This window comes from Bombus bifarius, unplaced genomic scaffold (genome assembly GCF_011952205.1).
Source record: "Bombus bifarius isolate JDL3187 unplaced genomic scaffold, Bbif_JDL3187 scf7180000008203, whole genome shotgun sequence".
Classification (NCBI taxonomy): Eukaryota; Metazoa; Arthropoda; class Insecta; order Hymenoptera; family Apidae; genus Bombus; species Bombus bifarius.
Genome location: NW_022884507.1, coordinates 1,229,879 through 1,257,852, shown reverse-complemented (window position 1 = coordinate 1,257,852; position 27,974 = coordinate 1,229,879). Strand labels below are relative to the sequence as shown.

Genomic DNA, 27,974 nt, shown 5'->3' with positions numbered 1-27,974 from the left:
AAATTTATATTTATAATTATTTATAATATAATATAATATAATATTTCTATATTTATAATATAATATACATTTATAATATTTAATAATAATTTTATATTTATTGATTTACTACATTCTTACAGAAGCAATTCCATGTTATGTAGTACATTTTTGGTATTATTAATTCATCTGCGAGGGCTGGCAGATTTATAAAATTGTAGAACCAATCATTTTGACTGCTGTGGTATTTCTAGTGTTAGCATGTAGCGATCTAGCGATCGATCCGGAATTTTCCTGATAACCGATATCATCGTATCGAATGATACGCGGTAAAAATTTATAAAACGTGTGGCAAGTTGTACAAAACGAGGAAACTGGTTAATTGAGGTTCAATAAACAGATTGTAGGACCCTTTTATTCTTTGACAAGTACCAGTCGTTTTGACTGGTATACAAAATTATTTCGAGTTTGAATACGTAAAAAATAAAATAAAATTCATTATATTATTCCTTTAGTTATCGTCGCGAAACTCGTTACATTATTGTGGAAAAAAATATAACATGAAGTAGAAATTTGAAAATAAAATTGTAAAACCAGTCAATTTGACTGGTATGGTAGTTCTAGCGTTAAGAATCGCAACTAATTGAAAAAATCCCGCGAATATTTTGCAATTACTTGTTATCGAATGGAAGTGTTGGTCAACGGTGTTTTGCCACGAACGACATACGACGTTCCAAAAAATTATCGAGTGTATTGTATTTTCAAATGTTCTGATCTTACATTCGGCTGGTCTTGAAGCTTGAAGCTGAGTGTACAGACTACGATCGATGGATAAGTTATATGATATTGTTATATGATAATGTGATATATATAATAATTATCGTCAGTATCTGTTTTATCAGAAAACTTTTGTTAGAAATAAACTATTGTATCCACGTGTGTTTGTGAACACGTGTCTGTGAAACGGGCTTACGATCGTACCCTGCAGGTTCGTCGCTACTTTAATCCTTTGCACTCCAAATTTTATTTCAATTTCGTTAGCAACAGCTTCCAACGCTTTTAAGTGTTTTATTTGAAATTGACGAACTAAAAAATAAGACAATTTAAATAAATAAAGGAAGGAACAAATTCACTTAAATACCAGTTTTATTCACACTGTCCTTATATTTTGTAATTTTTAATAAGTGTATGATATATCTTGAAACAATTTCCAGGACACAATCCTGGTTTTCTTTTCACAAAAAAAGGTGGGACGCGACAAAGGAGCTCCTGAGATAAAATCTAATATCGAATCACACTCGACATAGGAGTGCAAAGGGTTAAGAAGTAAGAGAAGGACACGTGCTTCGAATTTCGGACAACCAACAACAATCAGAGAACAAACATTAAATCAAATGATAAATCTGCAGTTGATGGCATTTTCGTATATCGTCAGGAGGAATATGGAGCGGACAGCTTGTAACGAGGTTGGCTACAGTGTACACTGTACACAATGTAATAGATGGGCACACGAAGGCTGTACCGGCTGAGGAACAGAAGAACTTAATCATTTCCGATGTTATCGTTGTTAATTCAGATTAAGGGCAATATATAGCAGGTAGTGCGAATAAGTACGTGGAGCAAGTAAATTTATTCTCCGATTCGTTGCCAGGGTGCAAGAAAATCTCATTGAATATGCTTTAAATTTATGTCTATGCTTCTAAATTATACTTATATATATATATATATATATGCGCGTGTGTGTGCATGCAGTTGACTAAACTTTGTACAACGATGCTTAGTATTATTCTCGCCTGAACAGCAATGTTATTTTCTATCGTGCATTATTTTACACGTAGAGGGAGCCGTAAATAAAACGAAATTAACGATCGTACAGTGTATACAGCTATACTCATCCCAGCAGGCAAAATCGCAAAAGCTAGAACGGTCATTTTAAATACTAAAACAAAATTTCTTCGTTTTATTTAGTTTGCTTTTTGCTCGTTACAAAAGTATGTGACAATGATACAGTTTGGTCTGTACCATTTGCTTTATTAATTGCAAAGCTATAAACCTAGTTAAGCATAGTTAAGTATGTGGTTTCGTACAGGTTGCTCATACAATGTACTACAGCCGAGATATTTGTCTTTTACTTTCTATCGTTCAGCGACTTGTATATTAATTTTACAAACGTAGCTTCACTGAAGCTGCCGTTGAAGTAGAAGTTCCTTGAATCCTATTGGTCCGACGAGACTTTCAGTTGATCGTCGTTTCTCGGATTTTCCGGTGTATTCAGCCAGGTCTGATTATCCGACTGTCCAGGCGGAACGTTAACGGTGCTGGCAGGCCACCAATTTATAGCTACCCATTCAAGAAAACTCGCAAACGTCGTCCGGTATCTATCGCGTTATAAAATCACTTAAGTAATTTTCAAACCAATGAAAAAGTTTGCGACTAGGTGTCGTTAAAATATCGTTTAAATTTCACTAAAAAATTTTAGTCCATGCTGATCTCTTTTCTACTTTAAGCGAATGTAATTTTAGTTAGCGAGGATTAATTTGATCTTTCGCTGATTCGTTAGAATACGACACGGATCACTCGAAAATCATCCTACGAACGATGTATATCGACGACGATTCGGGTTAGGAAGCTGGAATTTCACGGACGCGAGTGAGCTTTATGCAGCTAAAGCTCGATGCCTCGAATTATAATTCACGAAAGGGCGCCTTTGAAACTACGGACCAAGTATTTGTCGCTTTACAAATGATCCTAATTACCCGAGGGAAGCGCGACGCGACGCCGTCTGGTACAAAGCTGCGAATTAATAATTCGACTAATTTATATCGAGGAAAGATTTCATCGGGTATTTGTCATGTGCCTCGTGCTCGCGAACGGCCACGCGTTTCTCCAAGCAAAACTCGATTGGGCTTAGGTTGTTATTCAGATAATTTGATAAACGCGCGTATGATACGTGTTGGAACGATTCGAGAATCGTAACGATACAACATCCAAGTGTTACGATAAATCAGCATCTACGATGACCGAGAAAATATGTTATTGACGTAGCAAAATTACAATTTAACGGTGTATAGATATTTATATCGTTAGTTAGTCGAATTAACGAACAGGATCGATGGACCAATTTCCAATGGTAATTCATCTCACGACGTAAATTCGTAGGATGATGCGAAGGTATTAAACGAGCTGCAGCACGCGAATTAATTACGTTACAAACAATTTCGCTTTAGAAAAGAGCTGCCAACGTGTAAAAAGGACCGCGTTTTGACGAATGAGCGCTCCATCCAACGAATTGCTCTTCGCGATAGAAAAGATATCGCGACGAAGATCGGTCTTTACGGCACGCTCCATCGAGTTATGAGAAGATCTTGGACGAGTACGATTCGCGTAATAAATGATACTTGAACGTTGATAATCTAGACGATTCGTGTCGGAAAGGAATTTCAGTAGGTCTGGTCGAGCGGTTTATTCCCGGCAGCGTTCGATGGTTGAACGATTTATCACGTTCGGTGATAAAATGGCGGCGGATACAGTGAAAGAACGCGCGTGCTCTAGCAGAACAAAGAAAACAATTCGGATTGTTTTATCGAGATCTCGACGAGCGCCGCTGTCCGATAAAACTGACGTGGATTCGTCTCCGGTCTCGGTGCATTAGAGAGACGGGGAAACAGTAGCCAGCGAGAAGCGGAATCGCTTCTTCGGTGAAAGCTGTCGCGAAAGTTCGCCGGCTTTATTCCAGTTGATAGAAAGCTTTGAAACTCGCTATCGTATGGTATAGGTTGCCGCTGCGTTTTTCCAAGTGACTGGAGTGCAGAAAGGTGTCTGGAAAGCCGCGCCACTAGAGAGCTGCAAAAGGTTACCGTGTCCATTCATTGTGGTGCGACAAGCCGCGGTTGTGGCCTCACCCTTTCCTTCCTTCCTCAGAGAAGCTCACCAACGAGGGTGCTCGCTTTTTTCCCTCCCCTCTTCGCCCCTTTTATCGGCCGCGTGCACTCGTTGCGCGAACGTTTGAAACAGGCTTTTTAACGGCTCTGTACTGCGAGCTTTCTCGCGAACGAGCCCGCTTACGCTCGTCAGCGATCTCTTTAGACTCTGGGCTTTCGTATTCCGTGCTCTTCGACATAGACGGCCGATAAATCGTGACATTGCGCCGTTAACTCGAACGCGCGGCAGACGTTTATCCGGCATACGAACGACACGAACGTGACCCGTCGTCCTGACGTCTTCTCGACTCAATCTGCTCGTTCCATCCGAGCGGCAAGAAAATATATTTGTTGTCTAACGCGACAGCGACTCTCTTTCGACTTCGCTGCGCGTTGTCGAGTTCTTCGTATCTTTGCAACGGTTAGCTCCGCTCGGATAACTAAAGTAATTGCGATTAATAGGTTTCGACGGATTAACGAATGAAATAGCAATTCCATTAGTTGAAATTTCTTCCAGCAACGTGCTAGATTCTTCTTTAGCGTACGCAACGTAACTTATGTAGGTGCGTTTGCACGGGCACAGATCGGCCGGAGTCATCGCGACGAGAGCGTAATCTCATCTCAGCTGGAGGCGTGTTCGCATACATGCTTGATGGAACTTGCATTGTATTCTCATGAAGGGACAACGGTGAGAAAGCAGTATTCTTGTGGGAAAACGTAGGTAATGCCAGCCGCTGAATTTTTTATTCGTTAGTTCATCCATGCAACCGCTATTGTCTCTGTTTTCTCGTTGCGAGTAAATTCGCGGATATCTTCGTTCGCTTGCCAACGACAAGAATGGTCGTCGTTTCTTGTACATCGCTGTTTTATGCGCGGCCCTTGCTTTTTCACGAGCGAAACTAATTCTTCTACGCGATACGCGTGTTTCACACGGCACTCGATTTTCCTTCAATTTTTCTTCTAAAAGACACGCGTAACAACGTGCCTGGAATTTTTTCCTCGTTTCACGACTAGCAATGTAATTATACGTTGTATGATTTCGCAAGGACTGCGACTGATCTCGCGTCGACGCGTACTACGTTCTCGAAAGCAACGATGCGAAGAGTCAAGCGCCACGTGATCAGCGTTTCGACGATCGACCCACGCATCGTATACGGCATTTTCTTTCCTTTTTCTGCACGTCGTGACGCGCTATTCACGCGACCAGTCTCCACACGATCACTCGTGTCGAAAGAACAATACACAATGCTCGATTTGGCTTATCGTTCTACGTGAGGGAACACCGAGAATGGAAGACGTAATATCGATGTTAATGTCGGGAACTTAGGTTTTCCGCGATAGGGAAATCGTTCATTGGTAGGAAAGCTTCAACGCGGAAATCGTCATCGACCAAGTCGTCGTACGAAAAGTTCTAACAAATTTAAATTGCTTCGAAACGAAGAAATCGCAAAAGCAACGTTCTAAGAACTTTTCAATCATAGAATCGATTACTTTTACGAGCAACCATTTTAACACTTTGACTGCCACGTTTTCTCCTGTGACGCCACGGTAGTCGTTAGTGACCGGAGCTCTTGAACTTTTAACTATTGTAAAAATTGAATGAAAATTGACAGTTAGGGTATTTTGAATATAACCGATAAATAGAAGATACTTTGAAATAAAAAGAGCCACATTGAACAATTAAACACTTTTATTAGAACATTAATAAGAAAAAAACGAGAACAAATCTTGCACCTAACGGTGCACTGTGTTAAAACAATTTAAACATAAATGTGACATATCAGTACAATCTTGACAATAGGTGGTCACCTTTCTCGTCCGATTCTTAGCAATTTTTGATCCTAACTGTTTGACATATTTTTTATAACACTCTCTGCAAAATTTTCCTGCCAGGTACGCTTGCCCTTCTTTCTTCTGCATTTCGTGTCGCAATTTTTGTCGAATAAGTATATTTGACGACTCTGATGAATGGCACTGTGTAAGGTGCATTGCGAGTGCCATTCTAAAATCAGATACCTTGATCTTTGTTTTTGTTGCTTGTTTATAGAGTATCATCGCGTTTGAAATTGATGTATTTAACAATAACTGTAAAGCTAATTTTATATACCACTTGAGGGTTCTTCTACGTGGTGTAGAATATGCTACCATTTGATCTGATAAATCTACAGCACATTTTTCTCCGTTGTAATCTACCACTACCTTTGGTTTATCACAAGCATAATTTTCTTCGCGGACCTCTACCATTTCAGCCTAATATCTTCTACACGTTTCAACAATATATTCTGCACGTTTTGCTTACGACGGAATAACGAATGCGAATGGTTTGTTGAAATAAACGAAACCTCGTTATAATATGTCGCTATCAACTGTTACCAAGGCGCCACGGTGGTCACCCGTGACCACCAATCAGATAAACGGTCCATTGGGGAAGAATGTTGTCTTGCATCATCAATTTATTATTACTTTGCCATTATATGCTTTGAATAATAAAATGTAATTTCGTCGTGGCAGTCAAAGTGTTAAGGAAATTACGTATATTAAGGTGAGATGTAATTTGTAACGTACCTAATATTTTTGTAACAAATGAACTCTGTTACATGTATATACAATAAGAAAAGAACATAAATAGAAACGTGTAAATTGTATCTAGGCACGCTATTATAGTTTCCTCAAGACTGTGTAAAGACAAATCGATGAACCGAACGTTCTCCTTGTAAGCAATGGCCGTGGCTAACGCGGCCGAACTTGGTCGATCAAACGAGAAGCAATGCTTCCTGTTCGGTGCGGTGGTTTGCCTCTTTCTTCGACGTTGAATATTCGATATTGAAAAATTTACAGCTTTCCGTTGCTCCGAAAATCGTTTACAATGTACGTCGTTGACGTTTGGTCGTTCGTCGATTCATCTGCATACTTTATTCGTGAAACGTTCGTTAAATGAACATCGAACCATATTCTCTTTTTTTTTTTTTGCTTTATGAAGAATACATTCTCGACCCACTTCGGATTACAAGCGAAATTTGTAACGTTATGTCGAATTAAGAGTAGGATGGTACACGTTCAAACGTAAGAAAAAAGAGATTAAAAGGCGGAAAATAAAGAAGCTAAAGACGTGCGTATTTTCGCAAAGCGTTCGATACAGTCCGCCTAATGCAAAAATATTTCGTTTCACTTACCACTTGTTGTAAACAAATAACGAAAAAGGGAGCAACGAGTCGAAGCTTAAGCTAACGAGTTTTCCAGCTTTCGACTTGGCTGGAAAACAAAATTTACCCGAAATGCCGAAAGCAGCGAATATATTGGAAACAATGAATTTTTTACCTGCGTCTCTCGTACTTTTCACGTCGAAATTTCATCGTCTCAACGAAGGTTTTCGAAATGTACGAGTATGTCTAATCTTGGATGTTTCAAGGTGGCAAATTTCATTTCTAGACGAACGCGAAAGGATAAAACGCGATTACATTTGCGTAACGAAATAATTACAAAGAGCTGTCGGGAAGCTAAGTCCTTTGATGGGACAGGAAGGACTCGTTCTCTTCTTTCTCCTCGCTTTTGCATTTCCATAAATGCAAATATTTTGGCTAAACATATCATTATCAGTCGGCTGCTTGCTCGCATATTGTATCTTTGCCACAAACAATAGCGAATTTCGTTTACGAGTTTAATTTCTCCTCCGCAGATCGCGGTTTTCGCTCGACCGTATTTTCTTTCCCGAACTCTTTTTCTTTCGCCGTTTTAGTTGAGATTCAGCAGCTGCGGTTTTCTTGCGGTCTCGCAATTTTACCCTCGGAAAAATAAGACGATATCGCGAGATTAAAAATCAATTTTCTCTTCTCTTTTTTTTTTTTTCATAGTTACGTATAACACTTAAATAAGAAGATTCCAGGTGAGTTTCAAATATCACGGGAATTTAAACGTTTACGAGATTCGTGGAGTTATCGGAGCGTGTAAAATTTCAGGTTGCACAATTATCAAAGAAAGTATGGCAAATCGAATAATTGGCCCAGCGTTATTACACCGAGCTGGGCACGGAGAACGAACGTTATACGCGTTCGAAATTATTCGAAATCGTTGGAATTGCCAGGTGAAAACGTTGGATTTACGACGCGGTCAGAGATAGGCACTTTCTCGGCTCTGATTTCGTCGTTATTTTTATCGAGGAATTTTCGATCGTGGAAAATCATCAGCCGGTAATATCGGACGATGGCTTTAACGATTCTCGGACGAGGATCGGTCAAAAATGACTGGTAGTGGAATCTCAAGCGGATAAACTAGCTCGAGGTGGAATGGTACGCGGGGATAATAGTTTAATGGATTGCCAGACTGTTTGCAGAGGCCGCAAACAAAACATTTCTCCGTGCTTTCTGCCGTTTCGATACAAATAGCGCGATAAATCACAGTACATAACGTTAATAGGATCATGTCGCAACAGGTCTGATTTATTTGTCATGGCCGAAACGAGATTTTTGGTGTTACCAGTGCTTCGTTGTCGCGACATTTTCACGTCGAGGATCGTTTCTCGCTTGGATAAGGTCGCCGCTTCTTTCGAGACACCGCTGTCGGGATTTTCCACGTCGAAGCGAAAATCAAGGGAACCGGTAGCAAACAGCCATGTCCCACGATATTAGAAATTTACAGAGAAATAAATTTTAACCACCATCGTTTTCTCTAAATAAACGTTAGAACGTCGAATTATTCAAATTTACTTGATTATCATTCTATTTATCGCCTGTATCGTTTACCGCCGTACGATTATTCAAATTTATTACGATGGTATAACGGGGCTAAAATTACGTATTTTTCGCTCGCGACGGATAATTTTGACGACAAAAGCGAAGATATATTTACGTCATACACCGTGGCTAATCGTTTTATAATTACGTGCAACAATCGAAACGTCCTATCGCGAGATCTCTAACAACTTTCAATAGTTTCCTCTGCTTAACAGAGCAACGAGTATTTAAACTCGGTGTACCAACAACAGCAGATATTTTATTGTTAATGGAATCGAATCGCCTATAGCGAAGCTCGTTGATCTAGTGTACTTTAGGCGAAGTGACTGAGGGCATGACCTTACTCCACGTCAACTCGAGCGTCTTCCAAAGACGCTTTTATTCTTTTTACGCTCATCAGAGACTACCTTTGCGCTTCTTTCCTTTTACTTTCGCCTCTGCTTTTAAAGACCCCTCACTTCTGTTTTCTTCTCCGCCATCTCTTACTTCCACTCGTTTACCATTTCTAATTGTACACTGCCATCCGATAACCCGGCGAAACTTAACGCCGCGTCGATACGACGCATTCCAATTACAACGAAGTTTTGTCATTTCTCCGATCTACCGATCGAATTAACTTGCAAAACGCGTTGCGTCTATTGCGATTAGGTTACAAAAGAATCGTACCGGAAGCATAGACTTTTCACGATCAACGATCGGGTGAACAAAAGGTCATGGACGAAAAGGGACAATACCTAATTGAACAAAGTTATATTTTTAAGGAAAAATTTGGAATTTTCCTTAACCACCCAACCCAATAGAACGTGCTTGCGTTGCGTTTGTGCGTTTGTCAAGATTCAGCCTATTACAAAATCGCTGAAATATTTATGTTTGAACGCAATTGGTAAATGATCAACGGTAGGAAAACATTTAACAAGTGAGGCTCACATTTTGGAGAAATGATATCTCGCGCGTATATTTGCAATTAATGCAACCTTTATGCAAACGAACGGATGTTATGCTGCAAAATTGGATATTGCAAACTCTGTGCAGAGTTATAAGAAACAGGTAACCATAGCGAAATAATAGAAGATATAATAATAAAGACATAGTAAGGATATATAGTGGAATCTATGTAAAAGACGTGCAATTTTGTGTGACCATTATTTAAATAACACGATGTATTTATAGAATATTGACAAGATTTTCATTAGAAGTTGAATGATGAAATATTATTCTCTCCAAAAATAAATCAAGAGATTACGAAACTTTAAGGTATAGTAATTTTAGAGTTATGAAACTCGTGGTTATATCTACTTGTAATTGAACTAGGAAAAACGAATGGTTCTAATTAAACGATACAAGTCAATATTAATATCGAATATACTTTGAATAAACAACATTCAATTTAATCTGCGTATTCGTAACGCGAGGGAAAAGATTTAAATTTAAGAGTATACCCTATACGTATGGAAACTATTGTACAGCAACACAGTGGAATTAAGAAAGTCATAATTCTTATGTTCCACGTTTAATTTGCAACTTTGTACGGTTGTAAATATATTAGTTTGTCGGAGAAGTTCCTTTCGTTTCATAAGGTGATAATAGATGAACAAGAATTTCTGTTTTATATTATTTTATTGAATTAGCTATGATCCATTTCGTTATATTTCTATTATTATGTTCGTGCGTAATTCAATAAACTAATATAAAACAAATCGTGCGTCTATTATTTCCTTATAAAACGAAAGCTTTTCGGACAACCTAATACATTATCACAGTTTTGATAATAATCCATAAAGTACATGGTGCTCCTCGGATTCCGGGCATTCCGATAGACAAATAAAAAATTATACACTTTAAACAAAACGATCAAGAGATCACAGCTTCGAGCGGTTCGAAAGCTGAGAACGAAGAGGAGAAAAGACGATACAGAACGTTGGCGACAGAGTGACGGTTGAATATCTCCAATAAAACATAATTTCGTTATGCCTTCTGTGTCTGTTTAAAAGTAACTATAAAGAAGAATTCGTAGATATCGCATGGATCGAACACAATCTCTTCAGCGTCGATCAAACGTGTTCATTCTGGAATATAAATCTATTTTCAAGGTATCTTATCTTTTCTTACACCACTTGGGGAATCCATCGCCACCATCGTCATCTATCTTACCCGCAAGACCCTGATCCCCGTTGTCGATACCTCGCGATATTTCTCCTCTCGATCGAGTAAAACTTCACCGATACGCTGTACGATCATGGCCGTGAACACGCTGTAAAAACGTTATCGACTCGTCGCATGCACTTTGCATTTTTTGCAGGAAATCTTGTGAAATAGATTTCTCGACCGTCGGGGTAATTTGTCGAAGCAACGCGACGTTCCGGCTCTTCCGTTTTATTTTTCCACGCAGAAATTAGGTAAAAAGGAAGGCTTTTCTAACGGCGAGTTCAGCGAGCCACGGAATGCCTGTCACGTTGTATCTTGATATTTTCATGGCTGGATGTTGGAGCGAGCATGGCACGCTGACGAAATTCCATTGCGCGCTGCGGAACGTGGCCGCGTGGCTCTAAATGAAAGCGATCGTGCCACCGGATCACGGTATTTAACGCTAACAGGCTCGGGCACAAGCTGACGAAACTTCGTTTCGCCAGCCGACGAGGATAGTCGTCGGTGGCGCGACGTGCACCGAGGGCGGACAGACGGCGGATACAGAGGCTTGAAAATAAGCTAAGTAGTGCAGCTACGTGTACGCGTATGCGCGTTTCTTGAGAAAAAGCGAATAAATTGGCAGCGACACGCGGACGGGGAAAGTGAAATGGAAGATCGGAGTGTGAGGCAGATCGGAAGGAGAAAGTGACGATGTAAATCGAAGCGGTGAGTTGCATAGAGAAGGTAGGAAAAGGCGCATGGAAAGAGCGAGAGGGGCAGAGAGCAGCGACGTGACATTTTGTCGGTCGTAGACAGCCGAATCGATCGTCACGCTTGCCTTTGTTTGATTTAATTGACACAGCGGTAGATCGGTAGATAGGCCGTGCACGTCGCGCCAGTCGAATCAAGCCTCGCAGTACTATCGCGTGGAGCTGGCTGGAATTCTGCCGGAGGCCAGACGCTCGGTGAATATTAGGGGCGATCGAGAGTGCTGAGTAAATTTCATCTTCTATGCTTCCGGCCGGTAAGCTCTTAAGAGCGGCATACATTTAGCGGTGTACGACGAAGAAAGGGACAAGCGAGAGCGAAGAAGCAAAGAAGAAAGGAGAGACGGTTGAGGAACGGCATGGTGTGAGTAATACGACCGCGGGAATAATAAGCCAATATAAATGTAAATGCGAGGAACTGAATATATCTCGTATTTAGTGGTTTAAGTGAAATAACGCGACCAAGTTACGCGAGATCCTATTAGGACGTGGAATTAGTGGAAAAATTGCCGCGAATTAGACAGCGAAGCGCAATGGAAATAGTATACGCTGCTTTTGTCGCCACTTCGCTCACCGGTCGTTCAAACGATCGAAATCGGTCTCGTGGCATTAGCTCGAATCGTATCTCGCGCCTGCAATCGCCTAAGTTTGTCGATATTCGCTGTGGACGCACAAACGACTGTTCTTTATCATTTTACTTTGATTGTGTACAATACCTAATCGAACGTGTGAATGTGAATTGATGATTGTTCAGAACGACAGGAGAAATCAGTTAATGGGAAAAATGGAAAGGTTCTATCAGGGAAAGAATTTCGGTTTTACTTTGCACCTGTATCGACATACGTCTGGAAAAAATTGCATCACGCTATGATAGACCTTGATAAATTACGCAATATTTTGTTCCACAATTGTTTTTCTATCCGATTCCGGCCGGCTAAGTCATGTAGCGGCTCATGGCCGTCGAAAAAGTTGAAAGGGAAAATTCAAAACTGAGATGTCCATAATACTGTGCCTTGGAACACTAATGGTGTTTGGGTTACAGGGTCTGGAAGCAAATGAACTTTCAATAGATTGTTTTTGCTGTTTTTTGTGGTAACATCCGTTGATATAAACGTATGACCGAGCTCTCTATGAATTTATTATTCTTTATTCGATTAGTATAGTAGTATTGAGTAAAATTGGCACGCACTATCTCTGTACTTATTTTAATATTGAGTTAGCAACTAAGTGATTGCGTATTTTAAATAAGAAGGAAAATTCCAAATTTTTGCTTAAAAATATAACTTTATTCAATTAGGTATTGTCCCTTTTTATCGATGACCTTTTGCCATCTTTCAGGCAGTGTCGTAATTCCATGTTCATAAAACTTTCTTGATGAAAATGTGATTTTACATCATCAGCGTCATTAAAAATTTCACCATTTAAGGAGATCTTCGTGGAACAAAATAAATAGTAATTTGAAGGCGCAAGGTCAAGGCTATATGGTGGATGTGACAACACATCCCAACCTAGTTGCAATAATTTTTGGCGAGTGACGAAAGATGCGTGGGGCTTTGTATTATCAAGCTGGGAAACAACACCCTTACGATTTGCCAATTCCCGCCGCTTTTCTTGAACTGCATCGCTTCGTTTGGCGAATCGTTGAACGTGCACGTTTGAATTAATCGTTCGGTTTCTTGGTAAAAGTTCAAAGTACAGAATTCCTTTATAATCCCAGCAAACTGCCAGCATAATCCTTTTTTTACAAATTCATTCACTCGTTACTTTATAATAAACCAGACTTACTTCGTAACATCTGTAACTGCCGGAGATTTCGTAAAAAATTGCACAAGTTTGCGAAAGCTTATCCGTTCGCCGTCGCTGTTCGATCTGGCGATATTCGTAGAATCGACGATTTTCAATAAACAGAATTGTTTGATAATTTAAACTCGAGTAAGTAATCGTTGCTATCTAAAAATTGTAGAGCGTGTCTGTCACGCAGTGGCGATCCGAGGGTGTGATCGTCGATCTGCTGTCACGAATACGATAGTCCTACGAGCAAGATTATAACACGGCAATTGCTATCGAGCAGGCGACAACGAGACTCTAATTATATACGCTAGTTACGGCTCGTTCGTCATCCCTTCGATCGTGAATTTAGTATAGCGCACGTTTCTGCAGTAGCACGACAGCGTAAAAAATGGCAGACGTGCGTGTCCCTTCACTAAACATCGACGAATATAAAACGTATTGCCCGAATGCTCGTTTTTCCCAAATGTTGGCCAGCAAACACGAAAAGTCTCGTATCAAGCAATCTGACAAGCTCTTTCAAATCAAACTCGATCGCTTCTTCGAGTATTTCAAAGAACCTGGTTCCGTGACACGGTCGAACGTAAGTTCTTCTCGTGCGTACGTTAGATGCAAACTCGAGCGTTTCGTTATTCAACCGACAAGGTAACGCGATAGCGGCGGATGAACTCGTTCGCGACACGCGCCGTCTCGTGCATCCAACTTTCCCCTATCCCGACCAATCAACTTGCTACGTTACACGGTTAACTCGGAGTTTCGTTAACACGGTGTATTTGGAACGCGGTTAAAATGACGCGTGATTAATGGAAACAGCGGTCGGCAACGGATAATTCGATCCAGCAAATTACTTGGGTCCAAGTCGTACAGCTCCTTGCTTCGACCAACTAACTGCGACCGAACCGGTGACGTATCACCGAATCCAACCGAAAAATCCAATCGTCGAGCGTTAAGGGAATTCGATTAACTTTCTCTCCGTGCCTGTCTGCAAACCGTAGCAGACCTTGAGGATTAATATTCGACGAAACGTTTGCCAACCGGACGTGGTAAACCAGTGTCACCGTAACACGATCAATCGATATTCGAAAATATGCACCGATTGATGATAGCGGAGTCGTCGTTTAGTTCTAACGGGATTATCACATTTTTGTTAACAAAATGTTATTCTTTACCACTGGATAGTAGGTCACGGAGCCTTGAAATTAATGCTGCAACTACCAAATCAGTCAAATTGACTGGTTTTACAATTTTATTTTAAAATTCCTACTTCGTGTTATATTTTCTTCCGCAGTGATGTAATGAATTTTATTTTGTTTTTTATGTACTCAAAATCACAATAGTTTTGTATCAAGGCTACTTATACCAACACCGATCAAAATGGCTAGTCAAAGTGTAAAAGGGTCCTGCAATCTGTTCATCGAAGCCCAATTAACCAGGTTCCTCGTATTGTACAACTTCGCACACGTTTTTAAACTTTTTACCGCGTATCATTCGATAAGATGATATCATTTATCAGGAAAATTCCGGATCGATCTTCAGATCGCTAGATGCTAACACTAGAAATACCAGAGCAGTGAAATTGATTGGTTTTACAATTTTATAAATGCGTCAACCCTCGCAGATGGATTAATAATACGAAAAATGTACTACATAACATGGAATTGCTTCTGTAAGAAAGTAATAAATCAATAAATATATAAATGTTCTATTATTACGTATTTTTTAAAGACCAGTCATTTTCACTGGTTTTGGTAGAAATAGCTTCGTGTTAACTATCGATAGTTGCAGTGTTGAGACCATAAACGAATCATCAACGATTGACAGACGATGGGTTTAAGTATCGCTGTGGGAAAGATCGATTGCTATCGGCACGGGTCGCGCGTGCCGTGGAGAGGCGGCTACTGCCGTGGCTCGCGAATAAGAAATTACGTTGTAAGCGTTCGCGCGTGCCGAGCCTCGTCGTCACTGCACTTCTCGTCTCGTGTATCGCGAATACGCCGCTGCAAAGTACATACTCGTAGCAGCAGCCAGTCACCGCATCCATATGCATCGGCCGCTCGTAAAGAACAGCGGTGGCGAAATTAACGGAGGCAAGCTACGCTCCACGGCGGTGGAGGATACGAGCGGCTTGCAAATGCCTTTAGAAAGTTTCGCTCCTTTCCACGTGCCCCGCCGTGTTCCTGCTCCATTGCGATCGTGCGGATACGCTGTAAATATGCGCCAACGTAAATTTAGCCACATTATCATTTTCTGGCAAATTGTTTCGATCGTCGTGCATCGATAGCGCAGCGAGGAAAATTTCGCGCTACGCTTACAATCTCGCGGTCTTTGACTTTGAATCGTAGTCGATGCTGCGCTTCGATAAGCTGCCTTTGCCCAAGAACGGTTCGCTTCGTTTGTTTCTTTGATTCGCGGAAATTCGTTCCTTCAGAAACCCAGGGAAAAACTAAGAAAGAATTAACAGATAGAAATACAACGGGTGTCGCTCTGTTACGGAGAGAATAAATTTTGATTCGAATAGCCAATAAGGTTCGATCATCGTCCTGAGAAGCTAGCGATCTGCCTTCTGCTTACAAAGTTCTGTGTATCGGGCACGTACGTCACCATGATATCGAAACGGGGGAGAATAAACTCGAGGGTTACGATAAATTAGAAAGCGGCACGGTTCAGCTCGCGGCGTGCGGGAAATTTAAGGAAGCAGTTTTTACGTTAGCCGGCGAAGATTGCGAAGGAATGTCCTTCGGCGCACGATTTATAATGCCGGCCCAAGAATATTAGAACCTTTTACGGGCGTTCGTGACCGAAACAAATTAGGCGAGCACTCGAGTGTAACCGTTGCCGACTATGATTCCCGCGGATTGCTGGAAGCCGCAACAACACTGGAAAAAATCCTGATTACGATGGCGACGTTGACATTAGAAGCAGTTTCTTCCCTGCTATCGAGGCCGCGAGTACAATGTACTTAGACAGTGAACGGAAATTTACCGTAACTAACGGTTTACCCGTTGCACTCGCGATGCTCTTCAACTGGCAACCTGCGCGGTGCGTCGCATGCCACTTGATCGCACGTCAGACTTTTATTTTCCTTATTTCGATAGAGTGGAATTTTGTAACAGTGGCGATGTTTCTATTCTTTCGTCATACGTTTTAAGAATCATCGATAACGAAGAATAACTTTCCATTCGATTCTTACCAAGCACTCGTTACACATTATTTTTTATTTCGTATTTTATCCTGTATTTTATCTCGTTGGAAATTTGATTTAGCGACCTACCCTGTTCATCGTTGTCGTCGTACGTTTATATCCGTGGTGTGCGCGTTTGCTTTTAATATAACATAAATTTATTAATATTCATTGTGTTCTTTCCGTTTACGAATGAAACCGAATATTCAGATAACAGTATATTGCCATATCGAAAAGTGCATTCGTATAATAACGAGAATCGAAATAATTAGTATAAGTTGCAGCATATACATTTACAATATGCGACGGTGGTTTTAAATTGCAAATAATAAAATCTGCATCAACGTTACAGCATTATAATCGCAGTTGCACGGAGAGATCGCTCATGGATTTATCCTGTATCGTATTTATTCGGAATTTAACAAACAATATTTTTTTAATAGTCGTGTTACCGAACGAAATCTTTCAACGAAATTATGGAAGCATAGACGGGCAATTAAGGTGACCATCGTTCATCTTGAAGCTACGTCTGATTAGAGTAATTAACAGCTAACGTACGTCTGTTGTAATCATCCATTCGGTAAATTCTATGAAACTCGCTTCTCCTTGTAATATATGGAAATTGCTTGCAGGCCGGGACATACACGGACGTACTTACCTACATGTGTACGCGCGTTGTAAGGTGGAATGTGCTCGTAAAATGGTATAAGGAAGTCGGTTTGGCTGGAATCGTGCATCTTCTAGATCCATCGACTTCCATTCCTACCTTAATGGAATCTTTACCGAATATCTGCAACGAAAATCGGTCGTTTGTTTAGTCGTACGGTTAACGGATCTTGCAACTTTAAATCGCCAGCGACACTGCTCGCTGATACCTGTTCCTATAGTCCGCCATAGTCCGTGAAACATTTGAAATCTGAGACTCGAATATAATTTCTTGCACGTCAATCGAGAGTAAATGCTTTTTTCATTACGATCCCATGTTATTAACCCTTAGAGTGCCGAATACTATGCGGTCCGTACGGACGGCGCGCGGCCAGCGCTGACGATCGCTGTGGACGGAGTACTTTTTCGTTAGATTGAACTCTGTTGATTGACTATTCAAAGCGCAAATCGTAATAAGTTATAGTAATTCTTTTGCACGAGATTAAATGATCCAAGAGCGCTATTTTTTAGTATTAATTATTTATTATAAACATTGAAATTTACAATAAACTAGAATTTGGGTAATAAACTAGAAAACGATAAACTAGAAAACTAAATTTAGTAAATATAACAGAAGTTAATGATTCAGTTGTGTGTGAAAAATGTCAAAACAATTATCGATACATAATCCGACATCGCATTTTCCGCATTCGTATCGCGTGTCGCCCCTTCTCTTATTTTTCACACAAACAACACATTTTCATCTTGGTAATTGTATTGTGCTGGCACGATTAGAGCACTTTGATGGAAAATGCCTATCAATTAAACGAAATGGCAAATCCTCGGACTTTCTCTTTCCTCCTCCTACCATACTTCTACGTTGGAAATATTTTCGTTAAATGTCTCTTATCAACGCTAAATGAAATTCGCTAAATTTTTGTTTCGAAGCGGTAGATTTTTGATATAAAATATATGCATTATATATAAGGAATGCATTTATATTTATCTCACACAAGCGTAATAGTATTACTTCTGCGTAGGTGTTCGGAAAAATTGACAAACGCATATATGCGTCCTTAGTCCATGCCGGACACTTACAGAAAACGCATATATGTGTCCTTAGTCCACAGCGATAGCTTTCGCCAGACGCATGTATACGTTCATAGCACTCTAAGGGTTAATTAGGTTATATTTTTCAGATTACGATATATTATGTGTCGATCGAGTTTCCGCTGTGAAGGAAATCTAATTCCGATAGTTTGATAAAAGTTGATTCTACACCGATAAATGGAAGCGTTTTTCAACGAAAGTAGGCGAAGTAATAAACAAATTCGTACTTATACGATATAATTAGCAATGCTATATATCGAGTAGAATTTGAATAGAACTCGTGTACTTTTACGTTTCCGCGACGCGATTATTTCTCCGGTGTAAATGTCTCTCAACTCTTAATTAAAGATGAAGTTTATCATTTGAATTATTATTAGCTGTACCGTGTTTCTTTACATCAATTACAATTAATACGCTAATTTCCCTGAAACATAGAAATACTCGTTGCAGGCCGATAGTTTATTCGTTGCGATATTTTTCTTTCTTATAAATATCACGATTCCTGTTGTTTATTGTGCTTTAGGTGCTTGTATTTTCCTTTTACAATTTACAATTAATATATATATATTATATTCGTGAGTAAAATTACAAGATTTGCGACAATTTTCCGCGCGTTGAAAGCATGACGTCAGGATTATAACTCTTGCTGTATACTGATCGAGTTCAGTGATAAGGAGACGTCGACTACTTAACCCCCTACGAATCGGTGAACATAGTATATAGTAGTCTAAAAATAATGGACACTTTGCACGCAGCAACATTGTATAATTAACGCCACTACTATACTTACTATATCTACGAAAACACAGTGTAAGAAAGTTAGCAAAACATTCCAGTAGAACGACCACGATTTATGTGATTATTTTTGCGCTGAAAATCAAACAGCACCGAAATTCGCATAAAACTCAAATGAAAAGTAAAAGTAAATACGCGAAAAAATAGATCGTCGAATATTAAAGGATTAACCCTTTGCACTCCTATGTCGAGTGTGACTCGATATTAGTTTTTATCTCAGGAGCTCCTTTGTCGAGACTCACTCGACATTTTTTCATGTCCATCTTTTTTTGTCAAAAAAAAAAACCAGGATTGCATCCTGGAAATTGTTTCAAGATATATCATACACTTAAAAATTACAAAATACAACAATAGTATGAATAAAACAGGTATTTAAGTGAATTTGTTTCTTCCTTTATTTATTTAAATTGTCTTATTTTTTTTTAGTTCAAGTAAATTTCAAATAAAACAGTTAAAAGCATTGGTAGCTGCTGCTAACGAAATTGAAATAAAATTCGGAGTGCAAAGAGCAAAAGGAGACTGGGAGTGGGGGGTACGGTACATCTTGGAGGAGAAAGATCGTATAAATGACACTAAATAATATTTTAACGATCGTCTTGTACATTTAAATTCAGCGTAATATTGTCGCGCAAAGCTAAAGTTGAATTTTTTTCATTTAAACGTGGTACATGTTGACCTAAAAGAAAAACGAAAAAACACCGATAATGTCGGATCGTTGCGTAAAAATCAATACACGGTGATTTTTTCATTTTTGTAATTTTATATAAGCGAGGTAATGTCCTTCTTCCAATAAACAAATGTCACATCGACAAATTTGCTTGAAACAATCGTAACTTATCACGACTTACTTGCAGCACCGTATACTGTAACGTACGGTTATCTATCGTCTATTACATGCGCAATATATTAGGTTGTCCCAAAAATTTCTTTCGTTTTATGAGAAATAATAAACGCACAATGTTTATTGTTTTATATTAGTTTATTGAATTATGCACGAACGTAATAATAGAAATAGAACGAAATAAATCATACCTAATTCAATAAAATAATACAAAAGAAATTGTTGTTCATCTATTATCACTAGAACTACCGATGGTTAACACAAAGCTATTTTTACAAAAAAAAAAAAAAAACAGTCAAATACTGGTCTTTAAAAAATACGTAATGACAGAATATTTTTATATTTGTTGATTTATTAGTTTCTTACAGAAGCAACTCCATGTTATGTAGTACATTTTTGATATTATTAATTCATCTGCGACCATGATCCCTAAACGAGGGTTGACACATTTATAAAATTGTAGAACCAATCAATTTGACTGGTGTAGTATTTCTAGTGTTAGCATCTAGCGATCTAGCGATAGATCCGGAATTTTCCTGATAACTGATATCATCGTATCGAACGATACGCAGTAAAAATTTTAAAAACGCGTGGGAAGTTGTACAAAACGAGGAAACTGGTTAATTGGGGTTTGATAAACAGATTGCAGGATCCTTTTACACTTTAGCAAGTACCAGTCATTTTCACTGGTATTGGTATAAGTAGTCTTGATACAAAATTATTTTCAGTTTGAATACATAAAAAACAAAAAAAAATTCATTATATTATTCCTTTAGTTATCGTTGCGAAAGTTATTACATCATTTTGGAAAAAATATAACGTGAAGTAGGAATCTTAAAATAAAATTGTAAAACCGGTCAATTTGACTGGTGTGGTAGTTCTATTGTTATCATCTTATGAAACGAAAGAAACTTTTCGGACAACCTAATAAAACTGTATCGAGCTCCCTACGCGTCAGTCCTCCCCAATCTGCCTTAAAATTGAACTTATAAATTACGTCGCTGGTTTAATCGATCGCCGTTCTAACTGGCTATATTTTCTTTGAGGCCGAGTAACGCGCAACACAATATTACGCATATTTCCGTTTCTGCTTGCGTCTCGAATAAGAAGCTTCTTGTACTCGATTTTTCCTTATAACCGTTTCTCTCTAGACGTGCAACGTACTTCTCGTACGCTGTCTCATACAGAACTAAAGTCGTCCTAAAAGAATTCAAAGGATTACTCCATTTACGAGTGTCTGAGCGCTCGTAACGTCGTGGCTCGGATCGCTCGGCGAAAAACGAAGATTTTCCTCTCTCGGTAATTTACGCACCACTTTCCTTTCTCTTTCTTTTCGTTCGCAGAAACGTTCGATACAGTTGCCAGCGAGATAAATAACGCAAAACGAAAACAGACACGGGCAATTGGATTTTTTCATCTTTAATTTGTGCGTCTACGGAAAGAAAGGGTGTCATGTCAAACGGCACAGTCCGATCAGATTAAATGGTTTAGCGAGCGACAAGTTGTTAATTACTGAAACGAAGAGAGAGAAAGAGAGTGAGAGGGAGAGAAAGTGAAAGATACGAAGTTAAATACTAAGTATCAGTATGGATTACATTCACGACACAGAGCAAAGCGTATCAGATTTGCAACCCGCGATCAAATACAACTTTTCTCCTCCTTTCTCTCCGTGTGTTCTTAAAAGACCGAGCTTTTTATACCAAGCGAGTTATCTACGAGCGTCGTGGAAAACGCGTACAATATAAAATAGGCGTGCACGCGCCTGCAGGAAGTTCGAGGGAACTTGAAACACACGGGCGATCCTGGTCGAATGAATGAACGAATGCACGTCGTACGTTCACGAGTCGATGAATAAGCATTTCATCGGAATAAATGCACCGTCAGTCCTACGCTAAATGAAAAATCGTTGCGTTTAGATACTGTTACCGCGTTTTTCACCAAACAGAGGCGAGAACACGTGCGATAGATACAAACGATCGAACGTGTTGTTCTACAACGAGTTTATCGTTCGTACGCCCTCATCTATATAGAGTTTCATCAGCTGCTTTGTTTCTCCACGGTTATTGCCTCGCTTTCTATAGGGTTTCCGCTTGAAAATAGAACGAGACGTTCCTTTCGAACCTACCTATATCTTCGTACTTATATTTATCGCTGTTATTTTGAAAATGTATCACGCTGTAATTTCTCTGTGTACCGACGGTAACAACATCGATTAAACATTGTCGTTGATAAACGACGTTTATGTTGATCCGTGCCTTTCAACTATCCGGACGTTAATACAACTGCGAGTTTCCACGTTTAGAGCATGAAACAGAAACAGCTGTGTCGAATGTAGTTAAAAAGATCATTTACTGTTAGGTTGTCCCCAAAAGTTGCTTTCGTTCCATAAGACGATAATGAACAACAATTTCTGTTTTATATTATTTTATTGAATTAGGTATGATCCATGTCGTTATATTTCTATTGTTATGTTCATGCATAATTCAATAAACTAATATAAAACAAAAAACATTGTTCCACTATTTCCTTATAAAACGAACGAAACTTTTCGGACAACCTAATATCAAGTCGTCGAAATTGCAGGTAGTTGTTCCCGATATTTAAGTACGCTATCCGATATCGATAAAATTCACGAATGCGTTAAAATTTGCATAAATTTTCCAGTTGGTAGATTAAAAATACACATTGGTAAGCGATTGGAGAAATCTTTTCGCAGTCGGAATGATTTCTAACGAGAGAGCGCGTATTACGTTGTTCACCGATTTCAACGAAACTTTGTGTATAGTTAAGCAACTGTGAAAATCTCGCGTTCCATCATTTGTGTGTTATCCTGCGCGTGAAATATTCGTAAGACCGTTTATTCGTGTCACTTTACTAAGAATCGAAGCTTTGAGTATTGTTTCAATGGAATTTGCTTGGTACTGGAAGATGGACGACACAAAACAGCACCGGTTCTTTTTAATTTATTAAATCCTTAAACATTGGACATCAGATTAATTGGAAGCGCGATTATAAATTCCACCTTTGTCGTCTCTCTACCCAAAAGCACGTGTTTTCGCGTTTCCTAAAAGGTAAGCTTCAACGAACTGTTCGTAGACGTTCGTTGAATTTTAAAAAGAGTTGCAAAAGGAACGAAGACAGAAGAGAAAATTAAAGATATAAATAAGAAGACACGGTGTTTAATCGCGTCTGAATGTCACGCATCATCGTATAACATTTCCTCGTATGTAATAAGTAAATCACGTCATCGCGACTACTTTTCAATTCGTGAAAGATCATTTTGTAAAAGCCGCGTGGATCTCGTTATCCAGGAACCAAGGGGACACAAGCTGAACCACGTAAATCAAGTTCAGTCGTTGCCAAGTACACAAAAATACGAGCTCTCTCCATCCTGTCGTACGCTACGGAACTCTTCAAACTCATAAATTCGTGGTCGGTCGATTACTCGGCTCTTACCATACTCCGACCATTTTTCCTCGCTGCTTGCAACGATTCGCGGCACTCTCTCCCCGAACATCTCTAAAAGTGTCGAGCGCAGAGCCTTCTCGATCCCTGCGAACTTCCCCATTCAGAGGACGATTTCTACAATCGGACGAGCACCGATCAACGCTCCTATGGTCCCCTCTCTGGCGTCTGGCGAGCGCAGCCGAGTCTTTATCGCGGTTACGTTCGTGGACTGCGTGCATGAAAAAGTATAACGCGAATAACAGCGTGGTGAAGGGGAGAGAAACGGACAGATGGAGTGGAAAGAGTCGAGGAGGGCAAGGGAGATGGAGATAGAGGAAAAAGGAGAGGAGAGAAAAGTAGCTCGCGCGCGATGCAGCATGCAGCGTGTGTACCAGCACGGAGCGTGCACCAGATACGGGGACGGGTAGCAGGTTGAGAGGAGGCCAGCTGAGGAGAAACATCGAACGGAGAGGCCGAGTCGTAAAACGTTATAGCGCAAGAAGTAGCCTACTGGCAACAGTGGCGAGTGAGAGGGCTTTAGCAGGGCGAGAAGGGTTGAGCATGGAGGAGAAGGCAGCCACCACAGAGTAGGCGCGCACCGCTTGATCGTCGACCAAGACCTGAGAGACACTCTGCCGCAATCTCTTACGCGTGTGTTCTTTCTCTTCGCTTCTGCATAACCGTTTTCCTTCCCTGTCTTCTTCCTTTCCATCTGCCTCTTTTTCTTGCCGGTGATTCTTTTTTCCCTACCTCATAACTCTTACCTGCTTTCCGTTCCACCGTTCACTGTTTATCTCTCTTTCCTCCGGCTAGTCCTCCTACGCTCTTCATCCGTTCTTCTCTTCTTCTTCTTTTTTCGAGCTGGTCTTGTTTGACCAAGACGTTGCTTCTCTTCTCTCTTCTTATAACCCGTTCTCCAACACTCTCCTTGCCCCGGCATCGTGCACGAGCGGTGGTTTCTTCGGACTTTTTACTCCGTTCTTCGACTTACTCTTTCTCGTCTTCGATCTGCTTCTCCTACTCGCAGCGAGTCTCTGTCTTCTTTCGTACGGTCGGTTTTTCTTACGCATTGGATCGCGCGTAGCCGTAAACCTAGCCGTTCCTGCTGCGGTTCTATCGTACGTAGCAAGTGACGAGCGAGCTGTTCGTCCATTGAGACGCGCTGCATCGCCGCCGATACACCCACGCATCTATATCTGGCGCATAAATCTAGCTGCGTGGGAGTGCAGCCATCCGGGGGACGACGTATACGGGCAAAATCCATTCATGGACGTAGGACACGGGCTGGGAAGCGCGAGTATACGCGAGTATGACGTGGCGTTTTATAAGGCGGTAAAACGCGCCGTAATCAGCAGGAACCTTGAGAGAGAAGCACGCCGGGCCCGATATATAATGGGCGGCGCGACCAATCAACATTCTGCTGCAAATCTCCCGCTTGTGTGTAATTTTTAACGCGGGCATATAGGGCTTCGATGACTCGAGCACGAAGGGAGAAACAGCGATTCTTTGGGGATGGCGAAGAAACGAATCGAGGCAACGGGGCTCGCCTTTCGTTCGTCACGGTGTTAGTCATCGCTTCCGATCGTTATCGTTCCACGGAATCGCCGTTCTCCAAACGTAATCGGCCAGGGGATGATTTATCGTTGGCTATTATCGTGGGTAAATGGAGGTGCGTTTGACGAGAAGTCGGATTTAGATTTTGAGTAAATTATGCGCGAAATTGGCGAAATAGACCGCGTGTAACCTTGCGTGCACTGTACGCGTTATAATAGTCGTCGAACTAGACTCGATGACGCGTAACTAACTCCACGTTCCGTTTAGCTTCGCGCTAATCATCGTTTCTTCGTTTTTTCCTTGCGACCGTTCCGCTTGCGTTTCACTTTGTCTTCCGACGATACAACGTTTCAAACGTTTTACAGTTTCCTCGTGTACTTTCTACAATTTTTATTTTATCGATGAATTACACTTCTTAGCACGACAGGATACATATGTCGTGTGACGAGAACAGCGATACAGCTATAATGGACAAGAGGCGGCAGATTTGTGGTGGAGCTACTTTCTCAAGAAATCCGTTTGATCTGTTTCAGGCGAGGTGATTGGCCAGCGGTTCCTGGGAAACGAGAGCCACGTGGAGCACTTCAAGCTCCTAGAGCGCGCGACCACTTCTATCCTGATTGGCGCCAGGTAATTGTTACGTGATTCGATTCTTTACCGATCGTTGCTGCTGTTGGCGCGCCGCGCCGCCAAGGGTCAGCAGATGGTCATCGGCTATATTCCCGTCGTTCGATCCGGGTTCCCGTCGAGTCACTCCCTCGATTACGCGGCACCAAGCCCGATGACGCGGTTCCACCCTCGCACAACCCCTTGTGACGTGTCCTCTTTCATTTTACATGAGTCGTATTCCCTTGGATCGATCCGGCCCGACCACCACCGGTCTTTTTCATATGAAATAAATTGCTTTCAATTACCGACACGAGCGAATAGAACGGAAAAAACGCGAGGCAATTGTCGAGGTGTACCGTGATCGTCTCCTTTCTACCTTTCTTTCTTCCTACTTACCACCTGTTCTGTCTTGCATTCTTCGTCGTTCGTCGAGTCTTTAACCCTTTCGCATCTGTGAACGAGATCGTTTTCGCGAAACAGTGTGGCGAAGCGCTTCGTTTCCGACGAATAAACGTTAACGGTTAAAAGCGAAATCAATTGTCGTCGCGTGGGCTGACTCGAGAAAGTAATTATAAGTAATCGAGTTAGGAAATGCGTAATTTTAAAATTGTCGCAGTGAAGATATTTAGGAGAAGATAAAACAGCACTGGATTATATATTTTAATAATTATCACGTCGTTGTGGGTACTGTTGTTGTGCTGCGAGGTAGCTTGACTCAATTAGATCTCGAGCTTATTAACGTTTATCAGAATATAATTGCGTCATGTTAATAAAATGCAATAACGTGGACGATATTTCGGAGCGTAAATTTTAAAGCATTTCTTAAATTAATATGTAAATCGATTGAAATTGAATTAAATCGAATTAAAATTAATCGAGTTAATTTATCATGCATTATATATTGTAATAAGATTCGCGTGGAATTTTAAATAAATATTAATATAATAATAAATTCAGTAATGCCAATTAATTTCCTTTGATTCTTATTTTTCATTTTTCCGTAAATTTCAAAAGATACCGGTAACTGTATCAGAAATTTCGCAGCACTTTAAATATCGAATTTTTTTACAATCACAAAAGCTCAGGATGTTTTGCGATAAATGTTCGCGGTAAAGGAAAGGTGTGTAATCGGTGAATATGAAAAGGATATGCATACGTACATACGCGGAATAAAGGCGATATAATCGATATATCGATTATATCGAACCTTTAGTACGACCAATAACTGGCAAGATGAGAAGCGCGAAAGTACCTATGAAAGAGAAGAGAAAGAAAAAGCGAGGAAGAAAATCGTAAATCGTAATGGCCGCACCGAAGACCACTGAATTTCGGCAGACTATATTTTACGTTTTCGAGTTTCACCGGTGATGTATTTCCTCGCTATGGACCGCCGTATTTCGCTGCTTTTAACGCGTTCTTAACGCTTTTCTAGCGTGAATATTTTTCACTTTAAAGATTAAAGTCTGTCGAACAAATGGCGAAAAGCACGAAATAAAAGGAAGATCGAATTTTCCAAGACTAAATTTTTACGTTTCGAATTGCATGCTTTTACTCTCTTGAATACGACCCTTCTCCTGATTTCATTAATCTCTTTCCAGTTTTTACATCTTTCTTATCTCTATCGCCCGGTTAAAAACTTCAGCTCATTTTCAGTTTTGATTCGTGGAAAAGTATGAAGGAAAACTGTTTTTCAAGGACGTAACTCATTAAAGATATTAACCTTCGTATAACCTCGAGAATAACAGACGAAATTAACACGTTGTTCCGTGCGAGAGGTAAAATAAAATTCTTTTTTTAAACAGACGAAAGATGTGTTTGTGAAGAGATAGAAACTCAATACTGGCAAGTCTCCGTTAAGATCGCCTCTCTAATAACTTCAATGATGAAAGTGGAAACAAAAGAAAATGCGAGAAGCAATTATCCCAGCGACCTCGAGTTTTATCAACGCAATGCTGGCCAATTGTCTTTAAAATAGACGTTGTATTATCCGCGATAGTCGTTGCATCGCGTAATCGTGGATTTTCCCGAACGACGCGACGACGATGTCACAGAGTCATAAATTAGTGATAGCAAAACCAACTGAGTCTAACGAACATCCCACGGGCCATCGAAACAACAACGTAGAGAGTGTGCAGTGTCAGAAAACAGTAACAGCATGGCCACCTTTGACCTGGGCCCTGCGACACCTTCGGCGACATCCTCTTCATAAGAGCCAAACCCATGGTATATAAACCTTCCCAAAATCAGCTCTCCAGACACTCTGTTCTAACATTCTTGACACATTGCGTGCGGCGCTCCCAGGGCCCGCACATTTTTAAACAGTCGCACACTGATCCAGAAATAGCAGCCACATTATTACAAGAGCACATCACAAAAATAGAAAAATGGCTACGAGATAAACAAATAAAAGCAAAGCGCAGTAAATGCAAGCATATTACATTTATACTAAGAAAATGGAAACCACCAAATATCCAATTGAAC

The 27,974-nt window shown here is 40.3% G+C and overlaps 1 protein-coding gene across 2 annotated transcripts in view; it reads left to right on the top strand.

Moving 5' to 3' along the window:
- Positions 1-27,974, top strand: part of LOC117210370 (semaphorin-1A-like) — a 382,334-nt gene that overhangs the window by 120,430 nt on the left and 233,930 nt on the right. For both annotated transcript variants that reach the window (XM_033453343.1, XM_033453342.1), the window contains exon 3: positions 25,418-25,514. In XM_033453343.1, coding sequence (XP_033309234.1) covers positions 25,418-25,514 — 97 coding nt within the window. The remainder of the gene's footprint in view (positions 1-25,417; positions 25,515-27,974) is intronic.